At 28.6% G+C, this 15,146-nt stretch overlaps 1 protein-coding gene across 1 annotated transcript; it reads right to left on the bottom strand.

Annotated features, from left to right (window-relative positions):
* Positions 1 to 7,687: 7,687 nt before the first annotated feature.
* LOC131640634 (vicilin-like) lies at positions 7,688 to 10,047 on the bottom strand. The gene is made up of 6 exons (XM_058911012.1): positions 9,715 to 10,047; positions 9,394 to 9,569; positions 9,144 to 9,224; positions 8,715 to 9,038; positions 8,160 to 8,472; positions 7,688 to 8,021 (listed from the first exon to the last, which is right to left on the bottom strand). The coding sequence occupies exons 1-6, from the start codon at positions 10,004 to 10,006 to the stop codon at positions 7,828 to 7,830; spliced, it is 1,380 nt and encodes a 459-aa protein (XP_058766995.1). The 5' UTR covers positions 10,007 to 10,047; the 3' UTR covers positions 7,688 to 7,827.
* Between the last annotated feature and the right edge of the window lie 5,099 nt (positions 10,048 to 15,146).

The following is a 15,146-nucleotide window of genomic DNA, read 5'->3' as shown; positions in this document are numbered from 1 at the left end:
AACAATTGCAGTCTTCCAGCATATGATAATAACTTTGTGCTCCAATGATTCAGTCGCTTCAGCATTTTGTCAATTAGGGGTTTGTAATCTTGGACAGACAACTTTCTACTAGAAAACAGGGCACTAAGGTATTTCACTGGTAACGACCCTATCACAAAACCAGTTGCAGTGCGAAGCATCTCCTGAGTTTCCTTATCGACCCCGCCACAGAAAAGCTTGCTTTTAGGCACACTGATGGTTAGTCTAGTGGAATTAGAGAAGAACCTCATTTTATCCATGATAAGATGCATTAAAATCATATCACCTCTCACAAACATGAGGATGTCGTCAGCAAAACAAGGATTAAGTATCTTTAATTTTTCACATTTAGGATGAAAATTAAAGTTTGGATTGTGAGTTAACGTTTGTAATACGCGATGCAAATATTCCATAACAAGTACAAACAACATCGTGGATACTAGGTCACCTTGACATAATACTTGCTTGGCTTCTAGTGTTTTGGAAGGCATTTGGTTAATAGAAAATTTGTATGAGACCATCGTCACACAAGCCATAATCCAAGATATAAACGGATGTGGGAAATCAAGCTCCACCATAATATGTTGAAGAGGCTCCCATTCTACCGTATCGTACACTTTTTATATATCCATTTGGATCATACATCAGGGAGAAACATTTTTCCTATTGTAGCCTCTGACTAATTCTTATGCCATCATTAGTGAGGTTAAAACCAAAATCTTTTATTATTTCTTTTATGAGTTTTAATTGTATTAATTTATAAATTTACAATAAATTTAAGATAATAGGAATAAAATGTTTTAAGAATTAAATTCTAGAAATGGATAATTTTATAAACAGCCAATTCAATGACTATTTATGGGAGAAGATAATGGAAGAAGTTATAAAAATGAGTAATGTTCAAAATATATTAATTTTAATGGTATTATAAAAATTAATTTTTAATCATGTAAGAATTAAATTTTAGAAAATGAACAATTTAATAAAGAGACAATCTAAAACTAATTTACAATTAAAATTATAAAACTTAATGAAAAATTATGATCAGTTTTATGTATCATTAACGATAGAAATTAATGAAAAAAAATATAAAAGTAATTTACAATTAAAGTATATTCATGGTAAATTAATTATTAAAAACTAAATATTTTTATAATAAATAAGATTTAAATATTTATATATAATAAATAAAAACTACAAATTCCTAAGAAAATAGAAAACATCCTCATATTGTAAATTTAAAGTTTAACATACTATAAAAAGAATTAATAAATATTTTAATATAAATTAAGAAAATTTAGCTATAAATAAAATTAAAAAATATCTTTATATGATATTATTCAAATATTAAAATAGAATAATAATAAACTTTAAACTATCATGTCAGTTAATCTTTAGTTATATTTCTAAATCATTACTTTTATAATATTTTCACTACTTTAATTCTTTAACATATATTTTTTGGTTATAGTTTTAGATGACTGTCACATTCATTTTTCATATATTACTAAATATTATTAATATAATGTCAATTTAATAAATTATATATATATATATATATATATATATATATATATATATATATATATATATATATATATATATATATATATTTGTATAATAGATAAATAATTATAATTTTTATAAATAATATTATTTTTAATAGTTGTAGCTAAATATTATATTAAATTTATTAATATTTTCTTTAACTATTATTATTTGAATATTATATTATTATTTGCTATTCATATTATTATTATTATTATTAGGGGTGGTTGATTAATAAATTATTATTTTTATTAATTATAGTTAAAATAAATAATTATAATTAGAAAATTCAGAGAAATGATTATAATTTTTATAATAGTTATTGTTGTATATTATATTAATTGTATTATTATTATTTTAATATTATTAACTAAATATTATATTATCATATATTATTATTATAGTGGTTGATTATCATATTATTATTATTAATATTATTATTATTATTATTATTATTATTATTATTATTATTATTATTATTATTATTATTATTATTATTATTATTATTATTATTGTTGTTATTGTTGTTGTTGTTGTTTTTGTTATATTTGTTCTTAATATTGGGTCAAACTAGTAAATAATAGAATTTAATTTTTGCTAAGAGTTTCTATCATAATGACACATGGTTGTGACAATCTTAGGTTTATATATACTAGATTGTGACCCCGCGATGCGCTGCCGTGTCTATGGATTCATAAGTGGTTTGGTGGTTAGGAGAAAAACAACATAAATAGAAGAAAATACTATGATATCTTAAAAACACATAATTAAAATGATGTGTTATTAGTGGGTCATTGTCATGTATACATTCATTAATTTAAATGGTGATAAAAATTAGTTTATCTGAATTGATAGTAGAGTTTACCTCTATTTGAAATAAGTTTTTCCAATATCCGTTTAGACATTCATATTTTAGCGATAATATATCAAGAAAACTAATAAATTGAGCCATATGTGGCTAAAGAATAAGTTCATTCAAAGAAAATATAATAGTAATCATTATTGTAACACCCCACACATAATTGACTAGTATATTATGCATGCGACGTTAAAATTAATATTGAGTACATACAAAAGCCAAAAATACAAGAAGATCCATATTAAATACAACACAAAAATTTGTACAAGAAGGTATAAAACACGTGTCTTCAATGGATCTGCACAGCGGAAGATAAGACCTGACAAGGTCTTCGAGCCATCACCACTTCTAAATCTTCAATCCAATCTTGATACTAATTAGACACTTCTAAACTGTACCTGAAAATGATAAGATGATTGGGGTAAGATTACTAAGTCTCAGTGAGTACTCCTATCCTATGATTCCACTCGACTCTATAGTGTACATGCATTAGTAAAACCGAGTCCACCATTGGTCCAGGGTTTATCTTTTCATCTGGTGTAAGTACGGAGCAAACATATGAATCGTCCACCATAGGAGTTATCATCTCACAAGTGCATAAATAGTACAAACAAACACATATGCAGACCCATTCTCGTGTACATGGAAACCAGAAGTAGTAACAACCGGTCTCCCTAGGTTGCACAATACACCTTCAATGAGTAACCAAGTGCACGACATATGAATCCTTATCAGACATACCATATGAGAGATTGGATTCGCGTATCACTAGTACTAAGTAAGATTCCTTCCTTGAACTCCAAAGCAATATCGTCCCACATCTATCGGGAAGGATGATTTCCGCGCCCCGTACATGATAGAGATATTGTGGCGTTATACCTATCTGGTAGTACTAACATGGTGGTCCAACTCTGAGGCCATGTACTCAAGTAACCTACCTCAACAGTGCATAACGATCTCCGTGCGTATCCAATAGTCACAACCGGCAGGTGTCTAAACAGGTCTCCACTAGGGTCATTGTTCCTTAAATCCTTCCAATCACACTCCTCAGGATACTGAAATCTAAGAGTGCTACACATTCAAGGTTTACTTACTTGGAAGGCAACAATCCATACATGAAGAGTTAAGATTTCAGCTCGAGTTGCTATGCCATGCACGTAGTCCCCCTCACAGCGCATGCATAAGAGATTCTAAGGAAAATCCATTTCGGATAGGAATACCATGGTTCCAAACAACAAATACAATTGTGATCATTCCGCTGACAATCCAGGTAGATGCTAATTCTCATTCACCTAACACCCAACGCCAAGTATAGTTCTATGGTCTCAATCGGGGTCAGACAAACCATAACTGGTAAGGTATTTATGTTTGTTCTTGAGTTTCCCTTTTACAAAACAAAAAAAAAGTCAGAGCAGGAAGCCAAAGAAAGGAGGACGAAACTCTTTTACTTACTCTTCATATTTCTAGTACGTAAACCATTCACCATGCATATACAATACGTTTATGTTCTTGTTGTTGATGTTTACGTTGTTGTTGTTGATGTTTACATTGTTGTTGTTGATGTTCATGTCGTTGATGTTGTTGTTCATGTTTATGCAATATAAAGAATGTCCCAATTTTACTTATACTGTGATTCTCTCTTATATTGCAACCGTGAGATATAAATTGATGATTACAAGTGAGACCATAAAACATTGAAGTATATCTCAACTTGAATAATGATCAAACTTCTTTGATTTATTTTCTAATGAAATTTAAGATTATAGTTCTAAGTGCAAGCGTGTCTAAACAAAACTGGTACATTCAACTAAATTCATGGACACAAGTAAATTTATGTTCAAAATTAAACTACTCAAAACTACATTCAGAAAAATAGTTATCAAAACATATAAAATACACAAATTAGAGAGATAAACCACACAACATGCGAGTCAATATCTCCGGTTAATATAATACCACAACTATGATTTTAAAACTTTAAAATGAATAAGTTACTAAAGAAATTATTGGTGTCCACATTTTATATATGTGGCAAATATTTGTTTGTTGAATTCAATTATCTTTAAGTTAATATTTTTAAAATTAAAATGGATTTGTATTATTTTGGTCCTTTTATTTTAGATTATTAACAAAAGTAATTATCTATTTCAAATTCAAACAATTTTGGCCTCCTGTCACATATATGCCCTAAAAGCGTTTTTTTACCTTTTAAAATGTAAGAAATGAACAAATCTGTTTCAATTTAAAATAAGATGACTAATTATGTGAGTATCTAAGACTGGATTCAACCTAGGAACTCTACTTTAGCTGAAAGAGATCCATACCATCAGTAAGAGTCTGTTTTATTAGGGGTTTCAGAAGGGAGGAAGAAAATATTCCACAATTCACTACTATTTTTAAATTTTTTACTGGTAGAAAATTGACGCATTTTTAAAAATTTAATTAAATAGATCAGATATCATGTCAGTTGGTTCAAACAAGAATTAAAATTTAACTTATCTATTTAGTTGCCATTTTTTCATTTCATTGTTGAGGAACCTTTCAACCATAAAACATCCAGGGCAAGTTGAACCCATTTTTTCATCTTCATTAACAAAATGAAACATGCAATCAAAATCTTTCGTTCTTTGGTTAATTTACAATGCCATCACTGTCGTTTTTCTTAGATTTCTGGTATACAAATCAACAAAAATTGATGTAACTATGGTTCGTTCTTGAGTTTCTCTTTTACTAAACAACAAAAAAATGTCAGAGTAGGAAGACAAACAAAGGAGGACAAAACTCTTTTACTTATTCGTCATATTTCTATTACGTAAACCATTCATCATGCATGTACGATACATTTATGTTCTTGTTGTTGATGTTTACGTTGTTGTTGTTCATGTTCATGTTATTGTTTTTTTTTTAACTTGAATGTCGTTGTTGAATGTTGATGTTATTGTTGTTGAATGTTGTTGATGTTGTAAGTTCATATACAGTCACTTATGTTGTTGTTGAACTTATTTTGTTGTTGATATTCAGTGTTGTTGTTGTTGAATGTTTAATGTTGTTGCTATTAAATGTATGCTAGACACATTGTTGTTCTTGTTGTAGTTTATATGATGTTGTTACTGAATGTATATAAGACACAGTTGTCATGTTATTGTTTTTTATACGTTGTTGTTGTTGAATATGTATTAGAAACATTATTGTTGTTGATGAATGTGCATTAGACACATTATTGTTATTTTTTGTATATCTTTTTTAAGATTGGTTAAATCTTTTGTTGTTGTTTTTTTAACATAGATGGATTCTTCATCTAGCGACGAAACTCATCACTACAACATTTATTGCTTCTATCAACACTTTTATATGCAACGTGTGAAAATTATTGCTTAAAAAAAGTTTAGGCAATGATTCTTGTGTGATGCAAAGATAATTCTCGTAACACCTCACAAATGTCCTCTAAAATACTTATCGGGACAATTTTCAAGCGTTGTCTAATTTCACAGAACAAGGCATTTTATGCTCTGATCTGATTTGTAACATCGGAAACAATGCATTTTATTTGTTTTGAGTTAATGATTTTGGATCATTTTATTTTCATTAATTATTTCAGTTGAAGAGATTATTGTAGTTATATTATTATTGGAAATCCTTCTACGAGTATGTCAATAAATTAAGATGGTATGCATGTTTTATTTTGAGTAACATCCTAAAGTGTTGAATATTCTTTTAAATTAATATTCGAGGCTTATGGTGTTACAGCTGTGATTTGAGTCATAGTTGGTCATGATTGAACTCAAACTTGGCAGTCGCTAAAGAAGGATCTATGATTTGACTCATGTACAAACTACGATTCGACTCACATAGTGCATTATTAGAATCTATTATAAGTCATGATTCAAATCACAAGATTACACAAATACCCGGTTCTTGTTGCCTGGTTTGATTCGACTCAGGGGATTGTGTGATTCGAATTAGACATCCAAAATCTCAAAAATTCAAGTTCTAAAGATATTTTTGAGAATTTACTTTTACATGACTTGAATAAATTTTAATTATGGTTCTTGTTCCGAAAATTCAACTACTTGCAAACATTAATATTTTAAATTATGCATGCTAAAATACAGATCCAAACTTTATCCTTAAAGATGCGCAATTGAGAATGCGACTCAAATATAAGATTAAAGACAAAGTAAATCTTAAAGTACAAGTAAGAAAACCATATAGAGTTCCCCTCCCTTAGTGTATCAGAGACATGAAACTTCATTACGGTGGTTAGGGATTTCCTGAAGTATTGAGAGACCCTGTATTGCGGTGTTTATGGTGGTGAGAAAATTAGCTCATGTAAGGTGAAAGGCTCTATGGTGTGCGTAATATTGGATAAGTTATGATATGTCCTTTATCCTATTAAGGAATAGGTCGTTATAGACAACTTTGGGATTATGATGAAATAAAGAGTCATTGGTAGTACATGAAGTCTTTTATGGTCAAATAAGATAACATTAATCCATAGGGACCATTACGTTAGTAGATGATATAGTTTAAATTATCAGTAAGTAATCAACTTAGATAATAAATTAGAAGTATAATTTTTATTAGTTATTAACTTATTTTAATTTTACTGATATAATATTTTTTTAGTTTTAAATCTTTTACTTGACTATCCATTATTAGCATTATATGTATGTAGTATCTTTGACACATTCGAAGATGTCAAATAAATCAATGAAAATATTAGTTAGTTTTCATTGTCTTCTAAGTTTTTTAATATTATATTTTTCTTTAGTTTTAATAGTAATTTTCTTTAGATCCTATTAATACACTGATGAATGTATCTCACAGATCATAGATATGAGATATCAAGTTTTTACATTAGCTTTAACGTTATTTATGTCTTATACTTTTTATTTATTGACTTTTTTAATAAATGATCGTTATATATTTTTGTTATGAACTTTAAGCCCATACTATTATAACATTTGTCGTTTGCTCGTAGTATGACAATTCTTATTGGGATGCGATTTAAATTTTATTTAATTGTCCTATGTGATTTTTCTTTAGGATTTACAAAATTATCTATGGAAAAATACTAATAGTGGCATATACAGGCCCATTTTTAATTGCATTATCAAATTATACCTTAAATTATAATTTAAGGGTTTAATTAACTATGTACGGTTCATTAAATAATACATACTCATTTTTAAAGAAAAAGAATGTTCATACTCATACTTGTATAAAAGAGTATTACTAAAAAAAATATAGTAGTTAAGAGGATCATTAAAATACTCTTTATTTATTGATTCATAGTACAAAAGTGGAAATATAATTATAGTTACCAGAGAAGATTGTTTTATTCTTTGCTCACTATGAGCTATATATCTTGATAGCATACATGCATATTATTTGCTCATTCATTAAAAAGCATCCAAAATTGAAGATAGGCGATCTCTTGTTTCATGGCTTCCTCTCTCTCTTTGCTGAGGTTGAGCATTTGCAAAGTAAGATTGTTTCTGATTTTCTAATAGTCTATCAACCTCTTGAGCTGATCCAGGGAATGCAAGATCTTTTACTGGTCGATGTATCTGGCTAATCACATTGTCCTCCTCGCCTTCAAATTTTCAATCACCGGAAAAAAAGAACATCTTGATAAATTTTTTTCTCTTTGATTTAATAGAACCAGACTTTTAAAATACATACATAAAATTAATATATAGAGAGAGAGTGATTGAGTGATAATATGATATACCTGCAAGAAAGTTCCTTTGGTTGTTCTCAGCATTGATACCAAATCCAAGCAAATTGAGATTTGAGGAAGCTCTTATGGCAACTGGATGACCTGCTGGAATTACAAAAACATCTCCTTGAGACAACTTAGCTTTGTAATTTTGCACTTGTTTGTTTATCTCTTCTTCCCCTTGTTCCTCTTCTTCGTCGTCTTCTTTTCTCCGCCCTTGATGGTTTTCATTTCTTTGACCCACAAGTTCAAAATCTCCATTTCCTTCGTTAACTGTTACTATTAGTATGGCCCTCGAATTGTAGTGTGGCAACAATAGAGATCCCTGGAATTTAATTTTTAAAGAATAATTAAAAAAATATTTTTGGTATATGTTCTATACACAAAGCATGTTATTTAGTATATCAAACTTAGTTACTTATAAGATGTCAACTTAATAACGAAAGTTTGACAATATAACTTCAATGGGAAAAAATCAAATCATTTAGTACAATTGAAATTTGATCAAGTGAAATCTCGGTGTGTAATATAGTTAGTTTCCCATAGTATAAAATAATGTTACCATACCTCCTTAATCTCAACAGAATTAACAAGTATATCCAAGTTTTGAAGTTGTGGATTTTTCTCTGGGGTGACTTCAAAGAATTTGCCAAACTTGTTGGAATAGATAGGATTGCGACTTCTTAAGTTAAATGGTTCAAATTCAGAGGATACACTTTTTTTGGAGCTAGACTTTGCATTTTTACTCAATTCCTCAATTTGTCGCCTTGATAATCTGGCTATTACATCCTCTTCTTGACTCTGCTGCCTCTTATCCCTAAGGCTTCTTCTTTGTTGTGTCTCTTTCTCGTGCCCTTCCAAAAGAACCTTCTCTATCTCTTCATAATCGGTCTATATTTTTTTACATCATATACAAACAAAAAGTGAATATTATTATACATATAGAAAACCAAACAGATACATAAAAAATGAAGAAATTGTGTGTTTTATGTTTACATTGAAGGAAGCCTGTAGAATGTTCTTGCTGAACCCAGATAAGATGGAAGGTTGGTTTTGATTTCCAGACAATAAGAAAGACTGTTGAAAAGGACAAAAAATAATGTTAAGATCATTAGAAAATATTTACAGTAAAATAGATATAAATACAATCGCAATTGTTATGGTAGAGATCCCTAAATTTTTATATACACCAACGCGCAAACCATATTTGATATGAGAAAAGGTAAACATTAACTGACTATATTACCTGAAGTTGGCCGGGTCTATTTATGGGAATGGCAAGATCTAATACTCTAAGATCTTCATCGTCATCTCGGTTAACCAGATAAGCAACGGTGCCAGCAGGAAGTTTTATCGTGTCTCCACGCTCAAGGTTGAAGGAGTTTCTATCGTCTGGTTTCAACACTGTGAGTATAGCTTTTCCTGAAAGTTACAATTAACATTATATTTTAAAATTTAATTTAATTTATCCTTTCAAAACAAATATGTAAACTAATAAATACCGTTTTTTTGAAATAAACTATGGGTGATTAGTATTAAATATATAACTTGATAAATAAAAATTTACCACTGAGGACAACAAGGATGAAATCGGCATCGGTTTGTTGTGGAAGAAATATGGTGTGAGGTTTGGACTTATATTCCAAAAGACGGTAGTTTTGAAGATTTTCAAATATTTTGGAACGTTGATCAAATTTTTGGAGAAGACGGATGTGACCGTTTTCATTTTCAAAAAGAGTTTGAAACCTGTTAGATTCGAAGATAAATGGATTCTCTTGATCAGAAGAGACACACGCTAGTAAAGCAATTCCCAGCAGCATCAAAAGTGGAAATGAAGCTTTCATTGTAATAGCAGCCATGTTGATTTGAACTAATGTCTCACTTTGCTTGTTGTGGATGAACATAGTACACTGAGATGAGAGGGTATTTATAGATATAGAAAAGAAAGTTATATAATTAACATGCACCAACATTTGGCCATGTTGTACCATGCATATAGACGTGTGTGAAAATGTACAAAATTGAGGTGGCAAAATGAAAAGAGGTGGTGGAGTTTTGTTTGAATTTGATGAATCTGGACATTCTTATGGAAAAGGAGGATGCTTTATATATGAATTAATGAAATGACTAGACAGTGTTAAAAATTGATTCGTCACACAAATTCTTTTTCAGGAGAATTTCTTTTATGATAATAAAGTAATATGGATCACATCTGCTGCACACTTATGTGTTATTACTGAGATGGAATTTCTTCATGTTGAATTATAAAAAAAATCATTTCTCTAAATTTTGTTAAATAAATAAATGTTTAAGTAGTATATTAAATCTATTTAATTGTTGTGGGAAGAAAATATTTTTTTATAGAGCATCTAGCTTTAAATTTGTCCAATATATTTTAGTTGCATCTAAATTTAGGTTTTCAACAAATTAATTAAAATATCTGACTTTCCAAAAAAAAAAAAGTAATCCTTACTTTTTCTTGCGTAAATTTCTTGGAAAGCTGTGCTCTTAAGATATTGAAACGCTGGTATTGAAAATAAAATTACTTTGAGATGCTATTGCTTTGAAGATAGCTGTTATAGTTGTTGAAAATAAAATTATTTTTTCGTAGAGCTTCTAGTAAGTTTATCCAATATATTATAGTTTTAAATTTGTCTAATATAATTTAAGTGAGACTTTCTCGTAACTGCTAAGAAAATTATTATTTTTTAATGACATTTTTATTAAAAATTTATCTATTTTATTCACAGTTGTTTTTCATTTATCCAAATATACGACAAACTATTAGAAACAGTAAAAACATAAAAGAATATACTTAACAATTTTAGATATAAAAAAAGTATAATTTTTCATAACTAAGAATTATTATAATACAACAACTATAATTTTTAAGGATTTTAAAAATCATATCAAATAAATTTTAAGATACGAATGAACTTACCAGTGCAAACGCACGGATATTCTACTAATTTATAACTACAAGTCAACCCAGATTTATTTATTTTATGGTAATTAAAAACATACCATTAACTATGGTAAAATGTAGAACTTTTCAATTTTAAAAATTCAATTTCAAATAAAATATTTGTTTCGATTTTAAAAATAGAGTTTTTTCGATTCTACAAATGTAAATGTTTTTTAATGATCACATTAGTAGATATTTTTATTTGTCTAAAGAGAAAAGAGTTGAATTTATAACTTCTTTATCCGTTTAATCCATATATTTTTCTCAAAATTAAGTGTATATGCTAGCAAACATGCATTGTCTTTTAATTATATAATATTATTTCATTTTATACTAATTTATTTATATTTAAATTTAAATTTACCTTAGACGATACAATACTTACAAAATAAAATAATAAGTTTTAAGAATTTTCCATAGTCATATTAATAATAAAATAATAAGTTTTAATAAGTTTTAAAAAAAGGGAAGGAGGGAACTATTTGGCTCGCAATCCTTTGGAGCATTTGGTTGAGAAGGAGTGAGATTATTTTTAACAACTCGTCTTGAAACTCAAGAGACGTAGTGTGGAGTTGTAAAGCTCTTGTTTGGAGATGGTCGTTTATCGGGAAAATTATATATGCATGCCAATTGTAATTTCTATGAGTTCAGCAATAACCCATTGTTTTACCTTAACTAGATTTCAATAGGAGTGTAATTTTCTTTGATGGGGGAGTCCCTGTTTTTGTTGTATCCTGTTATTTGGGTTAATAAATTTGTTTCTTGCTTTTAAAAAATAATAATATACCAACTTGCAATATAAAGAATGTCCCAACAATTTAACTTATATTGTGATTCTTTCATATATTGCAACCACAAGATATAAATTGATGATTACAAGTGAGACCATAATACATTGAAGTATAACTCAACTTGAATAATAATCAAACTTCTTGGACATTTTTTGGTAATGAATTTAAAGATTATAGTTCCAAGTCCGCGCATGTCTAAACAAAATTGGTGCATTCAACTAAATTCATGGATACAAGTAAATTTATGTTCAAAATTAAACTACTCAATATCACATTCAGAAAAATCGTTATCAAAACATACAAAATACACAAATTAGAGAGATAAACCGCACAACATGCGAGTCAATATCTCCAGTTAATATAATACAACAACTATAATTTTTAAAGTTTTAAAAGGAATAAGTTAGTAAAGAAATTATTGGTGTCCATATTTTATATATGTGGCAAATATTTGTTTGTTGAATTCAATTATCTTTAAGTTAATATTTTTAAAATTAAAATAGATTTGTATAATTTTGGTCCTTCTATTTTAGATTATTTACAAAAGTAATTATCTATTTCATATTCAAACGATTTTGGCCTCCCGTTACATATATGCCCTAAAAGCGTTATTTTTACCTTTTAATATGTTAGATATGAACAAATTTGTTTGAATTTAAAATAAAATGACTAATTATGTGAGTATCTAAGACTGGATTCAAACCCAAGAACTCTACTTTAGGTGAAAGAGATCCATACCATCAAAAATGGAGGCAAGATTTTCACGATTTTTTTTAATGTTCTTCAATCCAGTAAGAGTCTGTTTTATTGGGGGTTTTGGAAGGGAGGAAGAAAATATTCCACAAATCACTACTATTTTTAAATTTTTGAGTGGAAATAAACTGGCACAATTTTTAAAATTTAATTAAATAGATCAGATATCACTTCGGTTGGTTCAAACAACCGTGGTGATATGTGTTATTCTGAAACATGAATTACAATTTAATCTATCTATTCAGTTGCCATTTTTTCATTTCATAGTTGAGGAACCTTTCAACCCTAAAACATCCAAAGCAAGTTGAACTCATTATTTCATTTTCATTAACGAAATGAAACATGCAATCACAATTTTTCGTTCTTTGGTTAACGTACAACACCGTCACTAACGTTAGTTCTTAGATTTCTCTTTTACAAATCAACGAAAATCAATATAGATATGGTTGGTTATTGAGTTCCCCTTTTATAAAACAACAAAAGAAAGTCAGAGTAGGAAGAAAAAGAAAGGAGGACAAAACTCTTTTACTTATTTGCCATATTTCTATTACGTAAACCATTCATCATCCATGTACGATACAATTATGTTCTTGTTGTTGACGTTTACGTTTACGTTATTGTTGTTTTTGAACTTGAATGTTTTTGTTGAATGTTGATGTTGTTGTTGTTGAATGTTGTTGATGTTGTAAGTTCTTATACAATCACTTATGTTGTTGTTGAACTATTTTTGTTGTTGGATGTTGTTGATATTCAGTGTTGTTGTTGTTGTTGTTGAATGTTTAATATTGTTGTTATTGAATGTATGTTAGACAGATTGTTGTTCTTGTTGTTGTTTATATGATGTTGTTACTGAATGTATATAAGACACAATTGTCATGTTATTGTTTTTTTATATATTATTGTTGTTGAATGTGTATTAGACACAATGTTGTTATTGATGAATGTGCATTAGGCACATTATTGTTATTGTTTGTATATTTTTCTAAGATTGGTTAAATCTTTTGTTGTTATTTTTTAACATAGATGGATTCTTCATCTAGCGACGAAACTCATCACTACAACATTTATTGCTTCTGGCAACACTTTTTATGCAACAAATGAAAATTATTGCCTAAAAAGGTTTAGGCAATGATTCTTGTGGGATGCAAAGATAATTCTCGTAACACCTCACAAATATCCTCTAAAATATTTATGGGTACAATTATCAAGCGTTGTCGAATTTCGCAGAACAAGGTTATTTATGTTCTAATCTTATTTGTAACATCGGAAACAAGGCATTTTATTTGTTTTGAGTTAATGATTTTGGATCATGTTATTTTCATTAATAATTTTAGTTGAAGAGACTCTTGAAGTTATGTTATTATTTGAAATTCCGCTGCAAGTATGTCCATAAATTGAGATGGTATGCATGTTTAGTTTTGAGTAACATCCTAAAGTGCTAATTATTATTTTTTAAATTAATATTCAGGGCTTATGGTGTTACAGCTATGATTTGAGTCATAGTTGGTCATGATTGAACTCAAACTTGGCACTGGCTAAAGAAGGATCTATGATTCAACTCATGTACAAACTGTGATTCGACTCATAGAGTGCATTATTAGAATCTAGTGTAAGTCATAATTCAAATCACAAGATTACATAAATACTTGGTTCTTATTGCCTCGTTTTATTCGACTCAGGGGATTGTCTGATTTGAATCACACATCTAAAATCTCAAAAATTCATGTTCCGAAGATGTTTTTGAGAAATTACTTTTGACTGGACTTGAATAAATATTAATTATGGTTTTTGTTCAAAAAATTCAACTACTTGATTTAAAGTATTATATTCAAAATCAAACATTAATGATTTGAATTATGCATGCTAAAATACATATTCAAAACTCTATCCTTAAAGATGCGCAATTGAGAATGCGACTCAAATATAAGATTAAAGATAAAGTAAAGCTTAAGGTACAAGTAAAAAAACCATATAGAGGTCCCCTTGCTTAATATATCAAAGACATGAAACTTCATTATTATAGTCAGGGCTTGCCTGAAGTATCGAGAGGCCTTGTATTGTGACGTTTACGATGGTGAGAGAATTAGCTCACGTGAGGTGAGAGGCTCTATGGTGTGCGTAATGTTGGATAAGTTATGATATGTCCTTTGTCGCATTAAGGAATAGGTCGTTATAGAGGGCTTTGGGATTGTGATGAAATAAAAAAGTCTTTAGTAGTACATAAAGTGTTTTATGATCAAATAAGATAACATTAAGTTACCTTTGACTTGTTTTAACTCTTTGTAATATTGTTGTGAGAGTTGCACCCCTAGTGCGATTTCATTAATCAATTGCTTATTGAAAAAAAAATGCATAGGGACTATTGCGTTAGTAGATGATATAGTTTGAATTATCAGTAAGTAAACAACTTAGAATTATAACATTTATTAGTTATTATCTTATTTTAATTTTATTGAGTTAATCTTTTTTTAGTTTTGGATCTTTTACTTA

Source organism: Vicia villosa, unplaced genomic scaffold, assembly GCF_029867415.1.
Source record: "Vicia villosa cultivar HV-30 ecotype Madison, WI unplaced genomic scaffold, Vvil1.0 ctg.003248F_1_1, whole genome shotgun sequence".
In the NCBI taxonomy this organism is placed as follows: Eukaryota; Viridiplantae; Streptophyta; class Magnoliopsida; order Fabales; family Fabaceae; genus Vicia; species Vicia villosa.
This window is presented reverse-complemented; position numbering and strand designations above follow the sequence as displayed.

Bases quoted from the DNA above. Each gene is read 5' to 3' on its own strand.
- LOC131640634 (XM_058911012.1), bottom strand. From the start codon at position 10,006: ATGGCTGCTATTACAATGAAAGCTTCATTTCCACTTTTGATGCTGCTG. The intron at 9,570-9,714 runs GTAAATTTTTAT...TGTAACTTTCAG, and splicing joins CATCCTTGTTGTCCTCAGTG to GAAAAGCTATACTCACAGTG. The intron at 9,039-9,143 runs GTAAACATAAAA...AAAAAAATATAG, and splicing joins TTCTACAGGCTTCCTTCAAT to ACCGATTATGAAGAGATAGA.